The sequence below is a fragment of the Hydra vulgaris genome, chromosome 07 (genome assembly GCF_038396675.1).
Source record: "Hydra vulgaris chromosome 07, alternate assembly HydraT2T_AEP".
Classification (NCBI taxonomy): domain Eukaryota; kingdom Metazoa; phylum Cnidaria; class Hydrozoa; order Anthoathecata; family Hydridae; genus Hydra; species Hydra vulgaris.
Genome location: NC_088926.1, coordinates 31,088,907 through 31,110,358, shown reverse-complemented (window position 1 = coordinate 31,110,358; position 21,452 = coordinate 31,088,907). Strand labels below are relative to the sequence as shown.

Here is a 21,452-nt window from a genome sequence, read left to right as displayed (position 1 = left end):
AACAGCTGTTAACAGAAAAAGGTTGTTTTCTGAAACTACCTGTTTTTGAGGTACCCTAGCCTGAACTCTTTAACCGAAGATATTTTTATTAAAAAATGTGCATTACATTAACAACGTTTCCCCTTAATTTTAGAATCTTCACTAGTATAGCATTCATTATGAGAAAACATAAAAAAAAAGATCTATTTTTTCAGGAACGTTTTGTGTTTTCTCCAATTTGTAAATAATTCAGTATGATAGTAAATGTACAAATTACATTTTATAAAAAATTGATATCATTTAAAAAAGAAGTTTTTTTTAATATGGATGCACCCTTTATTAATAATATAACAATGACATTGGCAATTGCAATCATCAAGTTAATCAAGTTTATTAAATTGGTATCAGAAATAAAAAAGATTTAATTCCTTATTATGGATCCACTCTAATTAATTAATATTATTATAACAACGACATTTATAATTGCAACCAATCAAGTTAATCAAATTTTAGATACAACCAATTATGTTCATCAAGTTAAAAATAATTTGATGCAAATTTTAATTTTTGCCATTTTCATCAATTAAAATAGTCTACAATACAATCTGGATTGAAATTAAGTTGGTTGGAATTAGATTATTATGTTTGGGTTAGTTTGCCTAAACATATTCTCTTTTCATGAGCAAAAAATTTACCTTAATAAATAAAATAACTGTTTGTCTTTTTTGTAAATGTTTGTTTTTTATTATTATAGTTAAATTTGCTTTCTGTTTTTTAAATATACTGATATGGTTTGTTGCTAAAAGAGCAATTCCTCCTCTCCTTGTTGCTAAAAGGGTGATTTCTCATTTCTCCTAACAATCTGAATAATCTTCATTAAACTTAAAAAATCAAAAGTATATAGTTTATTTTGTTTAATCAATTTAAATAGATTTATTATATTTTAATTAATAATCATATACAAATAGTTATATATTATAAATACTTATATTAAATAAACTGTAGTAAGTAATAATTGTATAAAAATAATTAAATTTTATCTTAAATTTAAAGTTTGTAGCTCAAAACTCAATCCAGCATCTGTTTACCATATCCTCCAATGGAACACGTCTTTAAGTAACAATACTAAATTATTAAATCTTGAGAATGTCATTTTAACTTGCATTGAAATTAATCAGAGTCTTTATTTTGATTTTGGTAAAATTTTGACATTAAGTGGCTTTATGATGCTCAGCGAAAACGTATCTTTAAATATCAGAATCCGATATGGAGATATTATTGAAAACATGACCCTAAAACATGAAGCTTCTCAGGTAAAATAGTGTGTTGAAATTTTTACTTAAAATAATAGAGTTTAGTGTGAAGAGCATTCATAATGTTTCTTTAGACATTTTCAACAAATTCTATTCCACATACTTATGCAACATTTTGGTTCAATGAGCAAATATTGACAAGGTATATTGAAATAAGACCTGTTACTGAAATCACTTGCATGTATGTTGTGTTTCTTGGATGTAATTCAGGTATGTTTTTCAGGGTGGTTTTTATATAATTATAATCAGGGTGGTTTTTATACAATATAATTAATAAAGTTCTTTTAAATTAAAAAATAAAAATGTTTAAATTTATAAGATTAGTAGGAGAATTGCCATATTTGATGTTGAATGAAAATTTCTTGTTTATCTATTTTGCTCATGTTGATAAAAATGTCAAATCATGCAATATATTGTTGTATATTCATGAAAAGTATGAATTGCCACAATTACTTTTAGCAAATATGAAAAAACTGGGCATAGAAAATGAATCACCTGATATAACTCTAACAGAGTCGTCATCCTATGGAAATGGTCCCGGTAATAAAGCAGTGAAAGGGAGGCTAAATGCTATGCGTTCAGACTGGACATTTAATCCTGATACAGGTTTCAAATATGTAATTATAGTTATATATATATATATATATATATATATATATATATATATATATATATATATATATATATATATATATATATATATATATATATAGATATAGATATAGATATATATATATATATATATACAATGTTTTTTAATTTATATTTGTAGATAAAAATCCATGGTATCAAATTTGTTTTCTAGTAATTCTAACTGTTTCTGCAATCGCAGTTCAAGGTCAGGGGTATTGGTATTCAGCTTACATCACTGAATACTCTATAGAATATGGCTATAGTGCAAACACTGTTTCATATATCTACTCTTTTAATGGTTTACCTGTGAGTGAAAAAAATGTTTTCTCAAAGAATTACTAATTTGTAATTAGATATACAAAATAAATATACAAAATAAATATATTGCATTTAGGTTATTTTGTTCTTTTATTTTTAAAACTTTTATTTAATTTTTTTTTATCTGATTTTTGCAGTTTTTGAAAATTTTTTTTATTATTATTATAAGTTTATTTAAAATTGAATGTGGTAGTGGCAGAGTGCTTTCTATTTAAGCAAAAAGTAAAAAGTTTAATCACAACCATGTCTCTGTTACAGGTTTTTCACTTCTCTTTGAAAACCTTTAAAATCTTTGAAAAAGCTAGATCCTCGATAAAACTGTCGCCTTATCTTAGGCAGATCTTCTAATGATGCCCTTTCTCTTTTAGACAAGGTGCAAAAACGCATTGTAAACATAGTTGGACCTGCTCTTGCAGCCAACCTCCAACCATTGTCACATATCTTAATTATCTTAATTGCTTTCTTTTTTCTACAAATGCTATATTGGGCACTGCTCTAAAGAGCTAGTGTCTCTTGTACCATCTACTAAAATTCATTCTCCTGGTACTTGTCATACAATTAAGTCTCATCCTTTTTCTGTGACTGTTTCGAAATGCTCCAAAAACTCTTATTCCTCTAGTTTTTTCCCTCAAACATCGGTTCATTGGATTTCGCTTCCTTTTTCTCGCTTTCCTGATTCATATAATTTGCAATCTTTTAAGTCGTCTGTCAATCGTTATCTTGCTCCACAATCTTCACCTTTTTTCTTCCAGTAACTTCCAATTTTAATTAGTGGTTGCTTTGCAGCCTGGTTGGAAGCGAAGATAAAAAAAAGTTATAAAAGATCAAGAAGATAGTTTTAAAAACTTTAAAAAATGGTCTTTTTTGCTGATTTTTTCTTAAAGCTTTAAGTTTGATTTATTTACAAACAAAACAAGAGATCTTAATTTTGCTTAAATATATCAAGCAATTTTTTTTAAATTTTACAAATTATACCAAATGAAATCTGAGTTGAAAATTATTTCTTTAATTTTTTTTTTTCTCTTAATATAATTTTATTAAAATGCATGTATTATACTACTTGGTATTGGATAACTATTTCTATGATGAATTATAATCCTAATAATATTTCACTCAAAATACTTTAAGATGTTTAAATTTAAAAGTAGTTTCGTAGAAATTTTGTAAGGCAATAATAAATATATTTCTTGGCTTTAGAATCAATTGTCTTGCCAGAAAAAAAGTTTGTTTAAAGTTGTTTTTGTTTGTATCTATAGGACACTTAATGCACTTACAAATCATGCAAAGCACATTAAGTGATTGCCTAATGAAGACTGAAGTGATTGCTTATTGTTTTATTGGCTTAGAAGCAAACCACCTATTATCAGAATCACAAAAGACCATCTCATTAAAAGCAAAGTCATGTTCCATATATGTTTCAAAAGGATACTATTCTTTAAAAGTAGAATTGGTTTGGTGTTTAGATTTAAAGTAATTATTTCTTTATGTCAAGTGAGAATTTGAGTTATTTGCTTGCATGTAACCAGAATATCATCAGGCATTTTTGTTGGGGTTAGAAATAATCAGGCCTTTTTTTGTAACAATTGTTCAAGTAATTTTGAAATGGTGAGAGTAATGTTGTTTGTTCAAGATATTACCCATTAGAATTTGCTGTAAAAACTGCTTTCCTAGATATTCTAAATATATTTAAATCCTACATATCTGGTTTAAAAGATAAAAAGCTGCTTTAAAGGTTTATTAATTGAATAATGTAAACAAACAATTTCAGCAATGAAGAAAGAAGGATGTTAGAACCATGAATAAAGTACACATTTTGATTTTGGTATTTGTAGTCTGCGTTGGGGTCAAATACATTTGATCAAATACAAGTACGATAATTCTAAATTTCCTAATACAAAATCATATGTAAATATATTGGCAATCAGCATTTTCCAAATACAAATACAATTACAAATTTTAGTACTTTAGGTTACGAAAAAATACAGAGGTTTTTTCGAGGCAAAGCTGAAATAATGGTATACTGAATTGAAAAATAAAACAAGTCTAAACAAATAAAATAAAAGTCAGTTGAACACTAAAATAAATTTTAATTTATTTTAGTGTTTGAAATGAAAAAAGCAAACGAACTTTTTGTTTTTTTAGAAAAAACACTGCTTAATCTAATTTATGAAATTGCATATATTTATTTCAATCAAACACAAATACAAATAGAAGTACTTAAGATTTTTATAATTCAAATACACAAATACACAAAAAATACAATACAAATACTCAAATTTTGCCTGTTTTCACCAAATACAAATATGAATTTGATCCCAACCCATGATTTTGATCCCCAACTAGTGCTTAAGTTCAATCCACAACAAGAAGACTACTCTTTTTTTTTTAAGTTTAATTATTTTAAAAGTTTACCCACTTTCAATCATATAGGTGAAACAAAAACAGATTTATATATATATATATATGTTTATACATATATATATATATATATATATATATATATATATATATATATATATATATATATATATATATATATATATATATATATATATATATATATATATATATATATATGTTTATACATATATGTATATATATATATATTTATATATATATATATGTTTATACATATATATATATTAGTGATGTACCGATAACACATTTTTGGCCAATCCCAATGGATGGGAAAAGGCCAACACCAATGCTGATACCAATTAATTAATTAATAAAGTTTTGAAAATATAAAGCCATAGAACTTTAAATTGGGTAAGTTTTTTCATGGAATTAGTACTGGTAAACAAATACATGGACCCAAATCAGAACCAAACAATTATTTTAAAAAATATTACAAAAAGTCAGTTAAAAAATTTTTTTTTTTTTTTTTTACTATGAAAAGAAAGTTTTTTAAAAAAAATAAATACAATTTTAGAGGTATTTTATTTCAATTTCAAAAAGAAAATGGTATTATGATAAGCAGTTTACTGAGAATTTTAATCTCTTTATAAAAAGCAAATAAAAAAAAACCTTTATAAATATATATCTATATATATTTTCTCAAAATAAAATAAAATAAGAAACTTCAAAATGAAATACCAACAAAATAATAACTTTAAGATTCTAAAGAACGCACCAATAGCAGTTGTCACAATGTTTAGTATTTAAAATTGTGTATACGAATATTGTCATGTAAAAACATAAGTATTTCTCCTGTTTCTGGAGTTAACCTATTTCGTCTTGAAGAATAAACCTGTCCTCCACAACTGAGCAACCGTTCACTTTCAACAAAAGATGGAGGGCATGATAAATTCTTCTGAGCTATTTATTGGATCTAATTTCTTGAAGTTATTTCTATTTGCTCTCCACCATACTATAGGACTATTATGTTGCATGATAATGTCTTGGCTCAAATATTTTAAAACTTCATTTTTCAATTTTAAATAATGCTTGTTTTCTGTTTCTTGCAGAACTTCAGATATTGATGTGTTTTCGATTAAAGTGTTTTTATTTTTAATAAAATTTTCAAAGCATTTTGAAAAATCGAAATCTAGATTTATTGTACTTGATGGTAAACTGACTTAGGTTGAAATTCCATATGATCTTTTTGTTGAAGACTTTTTGAGCAATCTACAAGCCATTTAATAATATTTTCAAAATAACTATCAGCTTCTTTATTTGGAAAAAATAATTTTTTGTACCTCAGATCTAAAAATGTGGCCAAAATGAGATTTTTGTTATTGAGATATTTTTCAAATCTTTCATTCGCTGCTTTTTTACATTCTTTTAAAGTTATCCCTAATCCTAAAAGCAAGGAAGACTTTTCAGCTTGAACCAGCATGGTTTTTATAACTTGTATAGTTGGAATTATAGCAGATGCAATTGCTTCACGCTCACTTAACAAATTTGTTATGTCATTAAGTTTCAACTCTTTGCTTGCTATTTCTTTATGTTTTGTATTAATATGAGACAACATATTTGTTGTGTTAAAAGACTTAGATTTTTTTCTTTGTTACCTCTTGTAATCTTCAGTTTGCATATGCTACATATTGCAATTGAAGCATCTTCAGGAGAAATAGTAAAATATTTCCACACCCAACTGCGTGATTTTATTGGAATACCTTTTCCAAACAAAGCTGCTGCCATTCTGAATATATATTTGATTCTGCAACTTTATTAACTTATTAGTAATTTAGATATCTAAATAACAATCATATAGAAATATAGATAGCAATACTTGAATACATATAGATAATAATGCTTAAATAGGTTACTTTTAAGTATAACAATAAAATTATACTAAAAACAACATTATAGTAATAAAAGTATAATTACATTCAGCTGTTAAACTAAAGCTTATACACATCATTTTAAGAATAAATAAATTTGCCTGTAAACAAAGTCAAAATAAACAATTTCTCAAAAAATTCAAAGTAATGCATAAAGTTTAGATTATTTATTATTTAATTATTATCATAATGCAGGATAAAAATATTAAAATGCCTTCGGTAATGCAAATCGGTAAATTAATAAAAAAAGGCCGATTCCGATTGTGCAAAAAGTAGCCGATTAAGCCGATGCCGATGCTGATTAATCGGTACATCACTAATATATATATATATATATATATATATATATATATATATATATATATATATATATATATATATATATATATATATATATATATATATATATATATATATATATATATATATATTTATATAATTTATATATATATAAATATTTATATATATATATATATATATATATATATATACACAGCTCTCAGAATTATAAAAAATGATGTCGACAATAATGTGTTTTTTATTTATATTTGTAGATAAAAATCCATGGTATCAAATTTGTTTTCCAGTAATTCAAACTGTTTCTGCAATCGCAGTTCAGGGTCAGGGGTATTGGTCTATAGCTTACATCTCTGAATACTCTATAGAATATGGCTATAGTGCAAACACTGTTTCATATATTTACTCTTTTAATGGTTTACCTGTGAGTGAAAAATGTTTTTTAAAGAATTACCAATTCGTAATTAGATATGCAAAATAAATACATTGCACATAGGGTTGGGAAAACCGGGATACCGGTATTTGGAACAATTTATAGTTGCCGAAATATCGGTATTAAAAAAGTCCAATACCGCTATTTCAGTATTCGAAATAATTTCACCATTCGAAAGCTCAAAAAGTTTAAAATTTTAATTGATCTTATAAATGGAAACAAAATTCATCGTACAAAATTAAATGTGGGTATATATATACCAGTATCATATATGATATTGGTTATTTTTAGTTAAATTAAAATATTATATAAAATTCCAAACGGTAAGTTAAATTATACATTATAAATTATACATTTTATTACCTTTTAGAAAATGTGTATTTTATACCGATATGAATATTCAAGATTTTGAGGAGCATTCCAAAGCAAATGATAAAAATTCACCATGGTTTCATTTTGTAAGAGAAAAAGCAGGACAGTGTGCTAAATGCAAATTGTGTAAGAAAATAATAAAAACACATGGAGGTCTTCATACCCATTAACATATATAAAATAATAAAAATAATAAAATAATAAAAACACAAAATAATAAAAACACAAGGGGTCTTCATACCCATTTAAAAACAATTCATAAAGTCAATTTGTTAAAAAGAGATGTAGGTAGCCCCACTGTTTTAGATTCTTCCAAATTTTTACAGACATCAAAACCTTCAGTAACAATAAAAAACTTTTTTAAAAGTGATAAAATGGATAAATGATAAAATTCATTGCCAGCTATTTTAGCTAGGATGACTGCGTGTGATGGTTTATCATTTAACATTATTTGCACATCATATGATATCAGAAAAGGCTTAACAGCCAGAGGCTTTTCTAACATACCAAAGGATCACAAAACAATTCACAAAATGGTATTGAATTACAGTAAAAATATATCAGGCGAAGTAATTAAAGAATTATCGAGCAGAATTGCTAATGGAAATAGATTTTCTCTAACTTTGAATGGACATCGATAAGAAATAGACGTTACATAAATATTAATGTCTGCTCTGACAAAGAATTTTGGAATCTAGGATTAATTCGTGCTTTTGGAACAATTCCCGCAGAAAAATGTGTTGAGCTTGTCAATGATAGGTTAAGTTATTTTAAGCTTTTGATCAAGAATATTGTAGGTATTACCACTGATGGTGCTGCAGTTATGACAAAGGTAGGCAGGTTAATCGAAGCACATCAGCAGCTATGTTTAGCGTATGGAATTCAGTTGGCTGTTATTGGCATACTCTATAAAAAACCTAATAATGAGGATAGTCTGTATAATAAAGAAGATGTCAACATTACATCAGTTCCCACCCAGATTTGAAAAAGAGCAGAATTCCACAGATGACGATGAATTAATTGATGTAGAATAAAAAATGAAAATGGTTTACTCATAATCTCCACTGAAAACGATGATGATAATTCTTCTTTTCTGGTACATCAGCAAATGTTACCATTAATTCAAAAAGTTCAAAAAGTGGTCAAAATATTTCATTCTTCGCCTACAAAAAATGACAAAGTCCTACAAAAATTTGTAAAAGAAGAGTTCGGGAAAGAATTGTCTCTGGTTTTAGACTCAAAAACACGATGGAATAGTTTGGTGTCTATGATAGAACGTTTTGTCAAATTAAAAAATTGCATCAAAAAGAGTCTAATAAATTTAAAATCACCTTCTTTTTTTTCAGATGCAGAGTTTGAAATGTTGTCAAATATCCTTTCAGTTTTACTTCCTATTAAGCTTACAGTTGAAGCAATCTGCCGACAAGATGCAACTTTATCATCTGCAGATGCTGCTATTCAATTTATGATGAAATCAATAATTGGCCATCCATGTTTATTAAGTTATGAATTGAAAGCAGCTTTAAAAGTACGTATTCTTGAAAGATGAACAGAAATTTTAAGTGTTTTGCAATATTTAAACGATGCAGACTCCAATGAAAATCCGAGCGATGATGAAACCGATAGAGATTATTAATTATTTCCGATCATTAACAAAGCTGCAATCGCAAAAGTTATCATTTCACAGATACAACGTCTGGGTGTGGCCAACTTGCATTATGAAGCTGCACCTTTAGCAACAACATCTACTTCAGCCAACACTATAATAGACACAAATATAATATTCAATGTCGATGATGATGAAGTTGATCAAAGAAATGAAATTTCTCTGACTTTAAAAGAAAAGTTGGAGATAGCAATATCAGAAAAAATTTTCACCAGATTACCTGAGAGTGGAATCGACCGAAATAAAAAAGATCTCACACGCTCAATAAAAAAAGAAATATCATTTTTTGAGACAAATGGCATAATATGAAAATACTTAACTTTAATATAAAATTATTTGCTAAGTATTCAAGCAACCAGTGTAGAATCAGAGAGAGCTTTTTCGGTAGCTGGCTTAATCTGCACCAGAATTCGGTCAAGGATGGGAGATAATTCGCTTAACAACCTATGTTTTCTGAGATCTTATATCAACAACCAACTGCAGAAAAAGTAGAATCTTAAAAATTTATGTTTTCTTCCTTTTCTTATGATTAATATATAACTAACATTTTACTTAATTTTGTTTTTCTTTTTTTTATTCTTTAAATAAGTTAATATAGCTTTTTTTAATTGCCAAACCATTTTTTAATTATATTATTCATTCATTTGTATTATTAAAGGAAATCTATAAATACCGGTATAATACCAGAATCCTGATTTTATAAATTTTCAATACCGAAATACCGGTATTTGATTTTTGGTCTGGTATTCCCAACCCTAATTGCACATGGATTATTTTGTTCTTTTATTTTTAAAAATTTTCTTTCTTTTTTTTATCTGGTATTTTTGCTATTATTTAAAAATTTTTTTTGATATTATTATAATTTTATTTAAAATCGAATGTGGTAGTGGCGTAGTGCTTTCTATTTAAGGAAAAAATCACAACCATGTCTCTGGTACAGGATTTTTACTTCTCTTTGAAAATATTCAAAATCCTTGAAAAAGCTAGATCCTTGATATAAGTTTTTAAATAAATTTTAAAAAACCTTTTTTTTCTTTTTAAATTTAGAGTTTTATTGAAATGCTTATGTTATACTAATTGGTATTGGAAAACTATTTCTATGATTATTTGTAATCCTATTATTTTCACACATATATTTTGCTTCGAATCTGTAAGGGGTGTTGCAGATCTTTTGATTGGACAACTGATTTTACTAATAGTAAATTATATCTTTCTCTTTTCATTAGTAGTTTTATTTTGTTATCTATACATGTAGACACAAAACCTTCATATTAGAGGAATGTTCATTGGGTCAATTAACCCTCATTTGAGATTTTAATATCAAATTATATTTCACTCAAAATACTTTAAGATGTTTAAATATAAAAGTAGTTTCTTAGAAATTTGGTTAAGCAATAATAAATATATTTCTTGGCTTCAGAATCACAAGTCTTGTAAGAAAAAAAGTTTGTTTAAATTTGTTTTTGCTTTTGCACTTAATTCACTTGTAAATTGCACAAAGCACTTTCAGTAATTGCCTATTGAAGACTACATTGTTATGTTGGCTTAGAAGCAAACCACTGAAGGCCAGAATCACAGAAGGCCAGAATCACAGAAGGCCATCTCATCAAAAGCACAGTAATGTTCTATGTATGCTTCATGAGGATACCATTCTTTAAAAGTAGAATTGATTTGGTGTTTAGATTTAAAGTAAACATTTCTTTGTGTCAAAGGGGAATAGATTTAAGCAATTTGCTTGCATGTTTCCAGAAAATTGTCAAACATTTTTCTTGGGGTTAGATAAAATTAGGTTTTTTTTGTAACTTCAAACAATTTTGGAAATAGTGAGAGTAACACTGTTTTATTTAAGATATTACCATTAAAATTTATGGCAAAAACTGCTGTCACAGATATTTTAAATGTTTAAATCCTACGAAACTGGGGTAAAAGATCAAAAGCTGCTTTTTGTGTTTATTAATTGGTCTAATGTAAAAAAAAGTTTTAACAATGGTCAAAGAAGGATGACAGAACCATGAATCAAGTATGCATTTTGACTTTAGTACTTGTGGTTAGGGTTGGGGTCAAATACATTTAATCAAATACAAATGCATTAATTCTAGATTTCCAAAAATTCAGTTCAGTATTCTCCAAATAGAAATGCAATAGCAAATTTTTGTACTTTAGGTTACAAAAAAATACAAAGAATTTTTAGAGACAAACTGAAATAATGGTATACTAAATTGAAAAATAAACAGTCTTCTAATAAATATCCTTTAAAAGCAAATTATTAATTTATTTTTTAAAATGTTTAGAATGAAAAAAAAAACAATGAACCTCTTGGTTTTTTCAGAAAAAAAACTGATTAACCTAATTTATCAAATTGTGAATGTATAATTCAATCGAACACAATTACAAGTACTTAAGAAATTTTTTAATTAAATACAATACAAATACATAAATTTTGCTGATTTTTACCAAATACAAATATGTATTTGATTTAACCCATGCTTTTGATCCCAAACAATCTTTGTGATTTCAAATAATTTTAATTACAAACTAATAATTAGGCTACTGTTGGTTTAAAACACACGCACAGCAAGAAGACTACTCAAATTTTTTTAAATTTGCTTTTTCCACCCACTCTTAATTGTATAACTTTGAAACCGGAACTATAAGGAGGAGATTGCCTTAAAACCAGAGTGTTTCAAGGCAGCCAATAGAGGTTTGATCAAAGTGTTAGTGTTAATGGTTGAGTACTAGAAGTCTTTACAAAGAGTAAGCAATCTGGATGTGGTAAACCAATACAAAACACAGATGTGATAGACCAGAGAAAGATTATTGATGTTTGAATCAAGTTCAAGTAGAAATAAGTAGTTTGCCTGGCTCAATTTGCACTCATAGCATGTCTTTTGTCTTGATTTGTTGCTTGCTATGTTATGTGTGTTTCCTTAATTTTTTATGTTGAATTATTAGAAAAGGTTGAATATCTCTTTGAAAAACTATTGCTTGTTACTCACGAGAACATTGGTGCTTTTTTAGGTGATGAAACTAAGCGAATTTCCAATATTTTGGGTTGAATTATTAAAAAAGTTCATGAAAAAGTAATGAAAAGCTATTGCTTGTTACATGCGAGAACATTGGTGCTTGATGGTTATGATTGGTGCTTTTTAAGATGATTTATCTATGAATAAATTTCCAGGTATAGTTATAGTGGTCGAATACAAAGTTGTTCTTTGGCAAAGATAAGAGTTATTTGGATTACTTTTTATGGAAATTTTTTTTTATGGATTTCTATAAATAAAACAAGTAAAAAAAAACTCTACCATGATTTTCTATTGTCCTCATTTTTTTTCTATGAACAATCTGAATTTAAATTAGTAACAACAATCTATTCATGACAGCTACACTATGATTTCAAAATAGATGAAGTTAGAAATAGCAAAAGGTTTGTTGGAAAAACTGAAAACTTGCAAAAAGAAGTACTTTCATGATCAAGAACTAAAGCTCTATCTGCAAAAATAATAGTGACCAAATCTAATCTATTTTTAATTATTCTTTGTTAAATTTTAGAAAACCAAAGCTGACATCAAACTCAAATGCAAATGTTTGATGATGTAGCAAAGAGTGTTTTGAAAAGTGGTTAACCAAGTTATGGTAGATTATGTTTGTAAATAAAAAAAAACTTTTAAAAATTAAATAACTTGTAAGCTATTTATATCCAAATTAGCAAAGAATTTATTTTTATATTTTTAAAAAACTAAATTAATGTTTTATGACTTAAGATCAAAACATCTGGTTCTAATCTTGGCCTTGCCACAAAAAATCAATTAATGACACTAGAAACAAAAAACTTTTATTAAATGTTATTTCTATGATATGTTTTTATGCTAATAGAAAAAAGGTTTTAATTTGCTCATCAATAAACCCACTAGGTTTCAGTAGAATTTAAAGAACCATTTTATATTATTTATTCTCATCTGTTTACGCAACAATTGTTGTTATATTATCCTGAATTTGATATTTGTATCCAAAGAACAAAACAGCTACTAATGAAGAGAGGTAATTTCTGAAAGTTTTTGTCATTTTGAAATTAATCCAAATTTTGTGTAACACTAGCTAGTGGTTGTTACTTGCAGTTGTGGTTGGATAAGCTAAACAATAAACATGAAGAAGTGGTTGTTGTGAACCTTTTAAAATATGAAACCTTTACCTTAATGGTTGTGTTAAACAGTTTTTCCCATAAATCTAGTTAAAACAACATTGCCTCAGTTTTCTTTGCAAATTTAAATTAGGATTCTTGTAAAATGAATTTAAATTTAAATGTCTCGTTTTTTAATGAAGATGTTAGTTTGATTTTATTTTTACATTTATCTCCCTGATGTTAAAAAATACATGCAGCTGAGGAGTCTCATTTTTATTTTTTCTTATTTTTTTTAACCTTCAAAACTCAAAAACTTCAAAAATCACAGGCGGCAGTACTTTCAAGGACACAGCGAGGTGACATGACATGGTCGGGTTTAATTTCCTTGTCTACTGCTATTGTGTATGTGTTTGGCAAGTGCATATACCTTCTTAACAATCTGTTTGTTTAGAAATAAGGTTTATGTTTTTTATTAGCATATTAAATTTTCTTTAACATTGTTTTGTTTTTATTGTTCTGTATCTTCTTAAAACTGGTGCTGTTTCTAAGAAAATTGAGTAGAATATTAAGTTTTTTTTTAATGTTATTCACCTCCCTAGGCAGAGGACCAATGCAGTTGAAGTTACTTTATTGTGGTTACAACCCTCTCTCAATTCTTCAACTTCAAAACACAAACTTTGACACATAAGACTGTTGCGGGGAGAAACAAGTTAAGTCTGGCACTACCAAGGAAATGGTGGTAATGGAACATTATCCAACTGCCAACACTGTAGTTTTTGATACCCTTTTATCATACCACTGTGTCAGAATATACTTTGAAGTTCATATCAACTTACATGGCAACATCAAATTATTTAAATTCTCAAAAATTAAATTAAATTTAAATTTTTTAAAATTAAATTTAGCTTAAAAAAAATAATAATAAAAAAAGCTTAAATTTTTTTTATTTTTAGTCTTTTTATATTTAATTTCCATTCTTTCATAAGTTTTTGTTTTTCTGAAACAAAATTTTTATTTCATTTTTCTAAATTTTTGTATCATTTTAAAAAAATGCTTTATCTTTTATATATTAACTATATTATTGTTGGCTGGTTTTTTTAAAATTTTTTTCTAAAGTTTCTTTGGGTTTGATGTTCTCATTTTTTGTCTGATTATTGTTATTTATATAGTTTATTATACTAAGTTTATTATAGTTATATGTTTATTATATTATATTATTTATTTATTATATTTAACCTAAAAAACTTCCAACCTTTATTTATTCTCACCTGTTCCAAATCAATCCTACTCTGCCTCATAATTTTCTCAAACTAGCTAAAAAACTTATTTACCTACCATCTTTGTTTTATATTCACCTTTCTACCATTTTTGTTTCATAATAGCCAACCTACCATGTTTCATAATCATATAGCTTTTTTTTTTTAACATATTCACTTTAAACAAAGCTGCAAGCAACCCCTATTAGAATTAGAAGTTATAGGAAGAGAAAAGATGAAGTTTATAGAGCAAGATAATGATTAACAGAAAACTTAAAAGATTGCAAATTATATGAATCAGGATAACAAGATGAAGAGAGCAAATTCCAAAGAACTGATGGTCAAGGAGAAAAACGAGACAAAAATAATTTTTCAGGCGCTTAGGAACAGTCAAAGTAAAAGGTTGAGACTTAATTGAATGACAAGTAACAATAGAATGAATTTTAGTAGATGGCACAAGAGATGCTAGCTCTTTAAAGCAGCGCCCATTATAGTATTTATAGAAAAGAGATAGAGAAACAACATTACGACAATGTGATGATAGTTGCAGGTTGGCTGCGAAAACAGATCCAAACTATGTTTACAATACATTTTTGCACCTTGTCTGAACAAGAAAAAGCATCATTCTCCGCTTTAGATATGGAAACAGTCTTCCATAAAAGGACAGGTTAGAAATTTATAGAGATAAATAGAATCCGGATTAAAAATGTTGTGAGCACGATTAAGAGATGCAACCTTAGCAGATGCTATTTTTGCAATGGATTTGATATATGATTTCCAAGAAAGATAAGTAAAAGTTAATCCTAAAAGATAAAGGGTAGGTGACTTATGGAGTACATTATTGTTTATAAGTATTGTAAGATCTGGATTATTGAGATAGGGATTAGCTAAAAAAAGTTTTATCTAAGTTAAAGTTCACCAGCAACTGAAAGCCCCATGATAAATCAGAAGTGAGATCTTTTTTAAGGTTAAATACCCCAAGCAATCAGAGAGTGTTGGCTTCTTATCAAGACAATAATAAATGGTAGTACTATCAGCGAACAATGCTACCTTAAATACAAGAACTTCTGGGAGATAAAGATTAAAAAAAGTATAGGGCTAAAGATTGAATCTTGAGGAAGAAGAGTGCTGTCCATGAGGAACAAATTTTTCACTACCATTGGTAAGAAAGGCTTCATTCAGACCAGCATGCCAAACTTTATCAAAGACTTTAGAAATGTTGAGAGTGATAACCTTTACCTTTCCACACCTATCTAATGCATGATAAAACTTATCAGTTATTACTGTTAGCAAATCAACAGTAAAACGAGAAAATTGAAATCAATGTTGATAATCAGAAAGAAAGCTTTTGGATTCAAGATAGGAGATTAAGTATTTGTTAATTAAAGACTCAAAAACCTCGCTTATGATAGGAAAAATTGCTAATTAGAAGTAGTTAGATGAATCTGATTGCTCTCTAAAAGTTTTGAAAATAATGATAACAGATGCTGCTTTCCAGCAGGCTGGAAAATAAGACATGGTAAGCACATGTTTATCAGTTTTGATAGTATAGACAATAACTGCAGAGAATATTTCTGCAAGACTATAACAGGTATGTAGCCTGGACCAAGAGATGAGATTGATGGAAAGAATACAATTCAGCTTTGTCTTTAGGTGAGGTAACAAAATCTGAACCATGCAAGAGAGGTGGAATAACAGATTTGTCTTTATTATAGTCACAAATAGGATTCTCCTGAAGTCTTGCGAGCCTAATTTTTGACATGAAATATGAGATTTTGTGACCTAAGAATAGCGGGATTTGGCGTTAGACAGAACCTTTTAACAGTTGTTTCTAGCCTAGTAAAAGGACATCTGTTTTCTGGAGAATTGTTTTGGTGATAGATATAGAAGTAATGGTTACAATTGAAAATTGCAGCAGCAAAATGAGAGAAAAACTATAGAGAAGAGTAAGGCTATACTCTGAGTCTTTGAGAGGGAATAAATAATCCCAGTCTGAATCCAAGAAGTTAAATAAGAAGCACTTTTGTCAGCAGAAAGATTTTTTATCAGGTTTAAAGTAGTTGTAAGAGGTACAATGGCATGGGGATTCTGATGGTGAAGAAGAATGATATAATAATTTTATCAAACCATGATCAGTAGCACCTAAGGGTGAATGTGGATAAACTGAGCACTGACTAGGATCAGAAACAAGACATAAGTTGAGTGCAGAAGGTAAGTGATTCGGATTGTCTGGAAAAGCAATTTGAAAAGTTGACTATTTGTGTTAGAGATTGAGAAAGGCAAAAGATGGTGAGCAGTATAGAACGAGAGAAAGATGATAGAGTGAAGTGGTGCTAAATGAAAGCACATAAAAGAATAGTTTGGATTGAAATCTAGTTTCCTAACTAATTGGTGAATTCTTAGAAATGTAAATGCCCAGGCAAAGCATATGATTGTTGGAGTCTTTACGAGCTTAAAGAAGGTAACCATCAGCACTAAGGTCACAAGATGAGGCAGTCAAACTCTAATTAATCTCACAATGAGCAAGTAGGTCTGGTAAGCTTTGCATGAGATAAGACTCAGCAAAAGAAATTTTTCTTCAAAGACCATGAGTACTGCCATCTTTGTTTCATAGTTACCTTTCTAGCATCTTTGTTTCATAATCACCTACCATCTTTTTTTTATAGCTTTTGATAATTACTCAATAATTCAATTTTATTCTTTCAAAAAATTTTTCACAACACTAATTTCATTTTACTTTTTTAAAATGATACTTTTTGTATCATTTTAAAAACTTTAATATCTTTTATATTTTAACTAAATTACAGCTGACTGGAATTTTTGCAATATTACTCTTAAACATCTTGGGATAATGTTTCCTTTTTTTGTCTCTCGACTGATTGTTGTTTATCTCGTTTATTATACTAGGCAGAATTTTATGAATTTAAAAACATTTATACATTCAAATCAATCTTCTTCATGATTTTCTCACTCCTTAAACTAGCTAGTTACCTACTTATCTACCAAGTTTTTTTCATAATAACTTTCCTACCATCTTTGTTTCCTAATCACCACCTTCCTACCATCTTTTTTTATAGCTTTTGTGATGATTACTCATTAATTCTAATAGCAATTTTTAATAACTTTTGATAATAAGTATGGATATTGGTTTTATTTTTTTTACTGCAATCTTTGAAAGAAATGTAGGAAAAAGAAAAAAAAAATTAGCTGAATTTGTTATTGTTACTTTTAAGCCAGGTTATTATGAGCAAAAAAGAAAAGAAAATTAATGTGCTATTTTTTAGTATTTGCTTTAATGTTAAATATTAAATTTTGATTTTGTTTTTATATTAGTATCATTTTAATGGAACAAAAAATCGATATGCAACAAGTGTGAACCACTTTCCTGTTGAAATTTCAGCACAATGTTTAAGAATAGTAAATATAAAATATTTTAGCTCTGCGACTGGAAGATTTGAAGTTCTTGGTGATAAAATAAGTGAGTTAAATTAATTTCATTGCAAAACCAAGTGTGACTTTCAAAATGAAAGTTAGGATTTACAAAAATTTGATTGATTATTTTTTATAAAAAAATTAATTGGTTATCTTTCATTTTTAATAAAAAGTTGATTGATTGTTTTTAATTTGATTTCGTATTTATGTATTTTTATATTCATATATTTTTTTAATTTTTCTTCATGTTTATTGTTTAGCTTATCCACCAAACATAACTATACCTAAACATGCGTTTAACATCAAAAATTCCACTGCTATTGTTAAATGTGTTGTGATTGGTCAACCGGGTCTCCTCATTCAATGGAGAAAACAGAATGAAATAATTGTTGACAATAAAGTAAACTACACTATAGTAACTAGTAATAGTTCCTCAGATGTTAATGGAACCTACACATCAAAATTAGAGATAAAACCTTTAGTTCATTTAAATGTTGATAATGATGACACTTATTGTCATGGTGATATAAAAAATGTATCTTGTTTTTTTAACTACTCTATTAGTACAGGCTACGCATTATCTAATTTATTTGTAACAAATACAACATTAATATACTACGGTTTTGATGGTAAGATTTTCAAATTAAATAAATTTTCAAAGTAAATAAATTTTTTGATTATGATTTTATAACTTCGAAAGTTTAAATACATAGATAAAATATTTATATTCTTATGTAATTAATAATTATTATAATTATTTATAATATTTATAACTGTAAAACTATATGCAACTTGTTGTATTTGATTATTTCACAGCGGAAATTGATTTACCTAGTCTTACGATCATTGCAACTAATATCTCAATAAATATTACATGGACGACTGAAAAAATTCGAGATTTCCAAATTTTTTACAATTTCTCGCTAATAGAACATGATGGTTATAACAACATAACACAGGACAACAAAACTAGGATTGATAACATTGTGGTGTATAATGCAAAACCATATACTTTCTACACATTTCAATTAACTGCATTTAATCGATTAGGAGTATATCAAAAAGTCATAAAGTCCTTTTTATCAGATGAAGGCTGTAAAAATTTTTTTTTGTTTTTGTTACTTTTCTTTAGTACTTTTAATTTTCTTATCATGTTTTTTTCTGAATATACAGTAAGCAAAAAAATAAATGACACAAACTTTTTTTTTGGAAAAATTTGTATGAAATGTTTAAAAAACGGTAGTTGATTTTTGTTTTTAAGGGAAAAAACTATGAATTATTTGAAAATAGCATTATATTGAAGCATCTTATTCAAAAATTGTCAAATATGTTTTCATATGACATAAAAATCAACTGTACCTATATTGATCAAATATTTTCTTGCAAAAAAAATATTGGTACAAATAAGAAAAATTCCAAAATTAGACAAAAAAATTAGTATTTAGACAAAAAATTTAGTATATCAATATTTATTCGGGCCACCCTTTGCCAGAATAACTGCTTGCAGACGTCGAGGCATTGATTCCACAAGAGATTTGGTTTCTTCTGGAGTGATTTTCTCTCATGCTTCGACTATTGCTGCTTTTAGATAATTTTGTCTTTTTTAAGCTTGATCTCCAATTTTCTGTTCTAGAATGTACCACAAAAGCTCAATCAGATTAAGGTCGGGGGACATCACATTAATATTATTTTTTCGAAAAAATTTTTTTGTTGCTATGGCAGTATGTTTTTGGTCATTGTCCTGTTGAAAGACGAAGTTGTTTCTAAATCTAAATTTACGAGCAGAGGGTTTCAAATCTTGCTTTAAAATGTCTATATACTGCCGTTCATAGTTGATGCAATAAAAGTCAATTTGCCAGCTCTTCGCCAAGCCATTGATCCCCACACCATGACATTTCCACCACCGTGTTTTACTGTTCCTCTCATGCAACTCAATTTGTAAGCCTCACTTTGTTTTTGCCAGACTTTTTGCTGTCCATCAAAAGAGATCAGGTTAAATTTGGATTCATCACTCCAAATTACTTTCTTCCAGTCTTGTCTGCATACTTTTTTGCAGTCTTGTCTGCATACTTTTTTGCAAATAATAATCTTTGTTTCATATGTCTTAGAGTCAAATAGGGATTTTTGTGACATACTCTACCATGAAATCCTTGCTCTCAAATTCAATTTTGGATAGTTTGAGCTGAAATTAAGATTTTGTGGTTGTTTTTAACTTTGTCTGCAATCTTTTGAGCAGCTTCAAATCTGTTTTTCTTCACTTGTAAAATAATGTTTCTATCAATAGCAGCAGATGTTTTTTTTTTACAGCCTTTTCCTGATATATCAGTTGCAGTCCCATTCAAGGTATGCTTTTTTATAATGTTGCCGACAGTTCAAAAAAGGATGCCAGTCTGTTTATTAATGTCTCTGTTTGTCTTGCCACTATTTACTAAATCCACAACTAAGTTTCTTTGAGAAATTGTCAAATGTTGTTTTACAATGCGCATGTTGCTATAAATTAATCAATTTTAATCAATTAATCAAAACTTGTGTGTTAGAATTATATTTTATATGTTACATATGAACGCATCTTTTGTGTGACATATGTAAGTATAATTTTAGACTTGAACTTTCCAAAATTTTTTTTTTTTTTCCACAAAAATTCAAAAAAATACTAAATAAAGTTTTTGTGCCATTTATTTTTTGGCTTCCAATATAACACCAGTGTGCTTTTAATGTTTTTAAAAACAATAATCCTTTGGTAAAATCATGCAAAATACATATAAAAATCTTCATAATAGTAGTACTCTTTGATGTACATTTACATTTTTTACAGTTTAAAAAAAGCATGAGAAAAAGGATAAGTTAAAAAAAAAAACTTAAAAAAAATGCTTGTGCCATTTATTTTTTTGCCTAGTGTAATAATAATTTTTGACTTGTTTTTTCTTTTTTTTATTGAATATTTGAGAGTAAAGTGTTATTTTGTTAATTATTTAAAAACTTTTTTGAAATTAAATTTTTTTTTTTATGTTAAAATAAAAGTAAAATGTTCCAGTTTGTTGAAAGATTTTTTTTTTTTAATAGTTTTTAGCAAAATTGATATTTTTAGATCCATCTGTAATTCAAAACTTTACTGCTTTGGCTACATCTAAAGAGGATATTTTATTATATTGGAATCATCCCAAATATCAGTATGGTATCATTACTAATTATACCGTTGAATATGCAAAGTTTAATTTTCCAATCACAAAATCATATTATCCTGTTTTTAAAGACCACCTTAAAAACCAAAATTTTACTGTTGCATTTGGACAACTAAAAAATTATCAAAAATACAAATTCCGAGTAAGTGTAGTTTTTAAAATAAC

At 27.3% G+C, this 21,452-nt stretch overlaps 1 protein-coding gene across 1 annotated transcript in view; it reads left to right on the top strand.

Moving 5' to 3' along the window:
- Positions 1-21,452, top strand: part of LOC136082409 (uncharacterized) — a 179,616-nt gene that overhangs the window by 46,478 nt on the left and 111,686 nt on the right. Inside the window, exons 7-14 of the mRNA XM_065801626.1 lie at positions 1,033-1,292; positions 1,367-1,502; positions 1,752-1,898; positions 2,065-2,231; positions 18,007-18,151; positions 18,366-18,734; positions 18,922-19,200; positions 21,194-21,429. Of these exons, the coding sequence (XP_065657698.1) occupies positions 1,033-1,292; positions 1,367-1,502; positions 1,752-1,898; positions 2,065-2,231; positions 18,007-18,151; positions 18,366-18,734; positions 18,922-19,200; positions 21,194-21,429 (1,739 nt within the window). The remainder of the gene's footprint in view (positions 1-1,032; positions 1,293-1,366; positions 1,503-1,751; positions 1,899-2,064; positions 2,232-18,006; positions 18,152-18,365; positions 18,735-18,921; positions 19,201-21,193; positions 21,430-21,452) is intronic.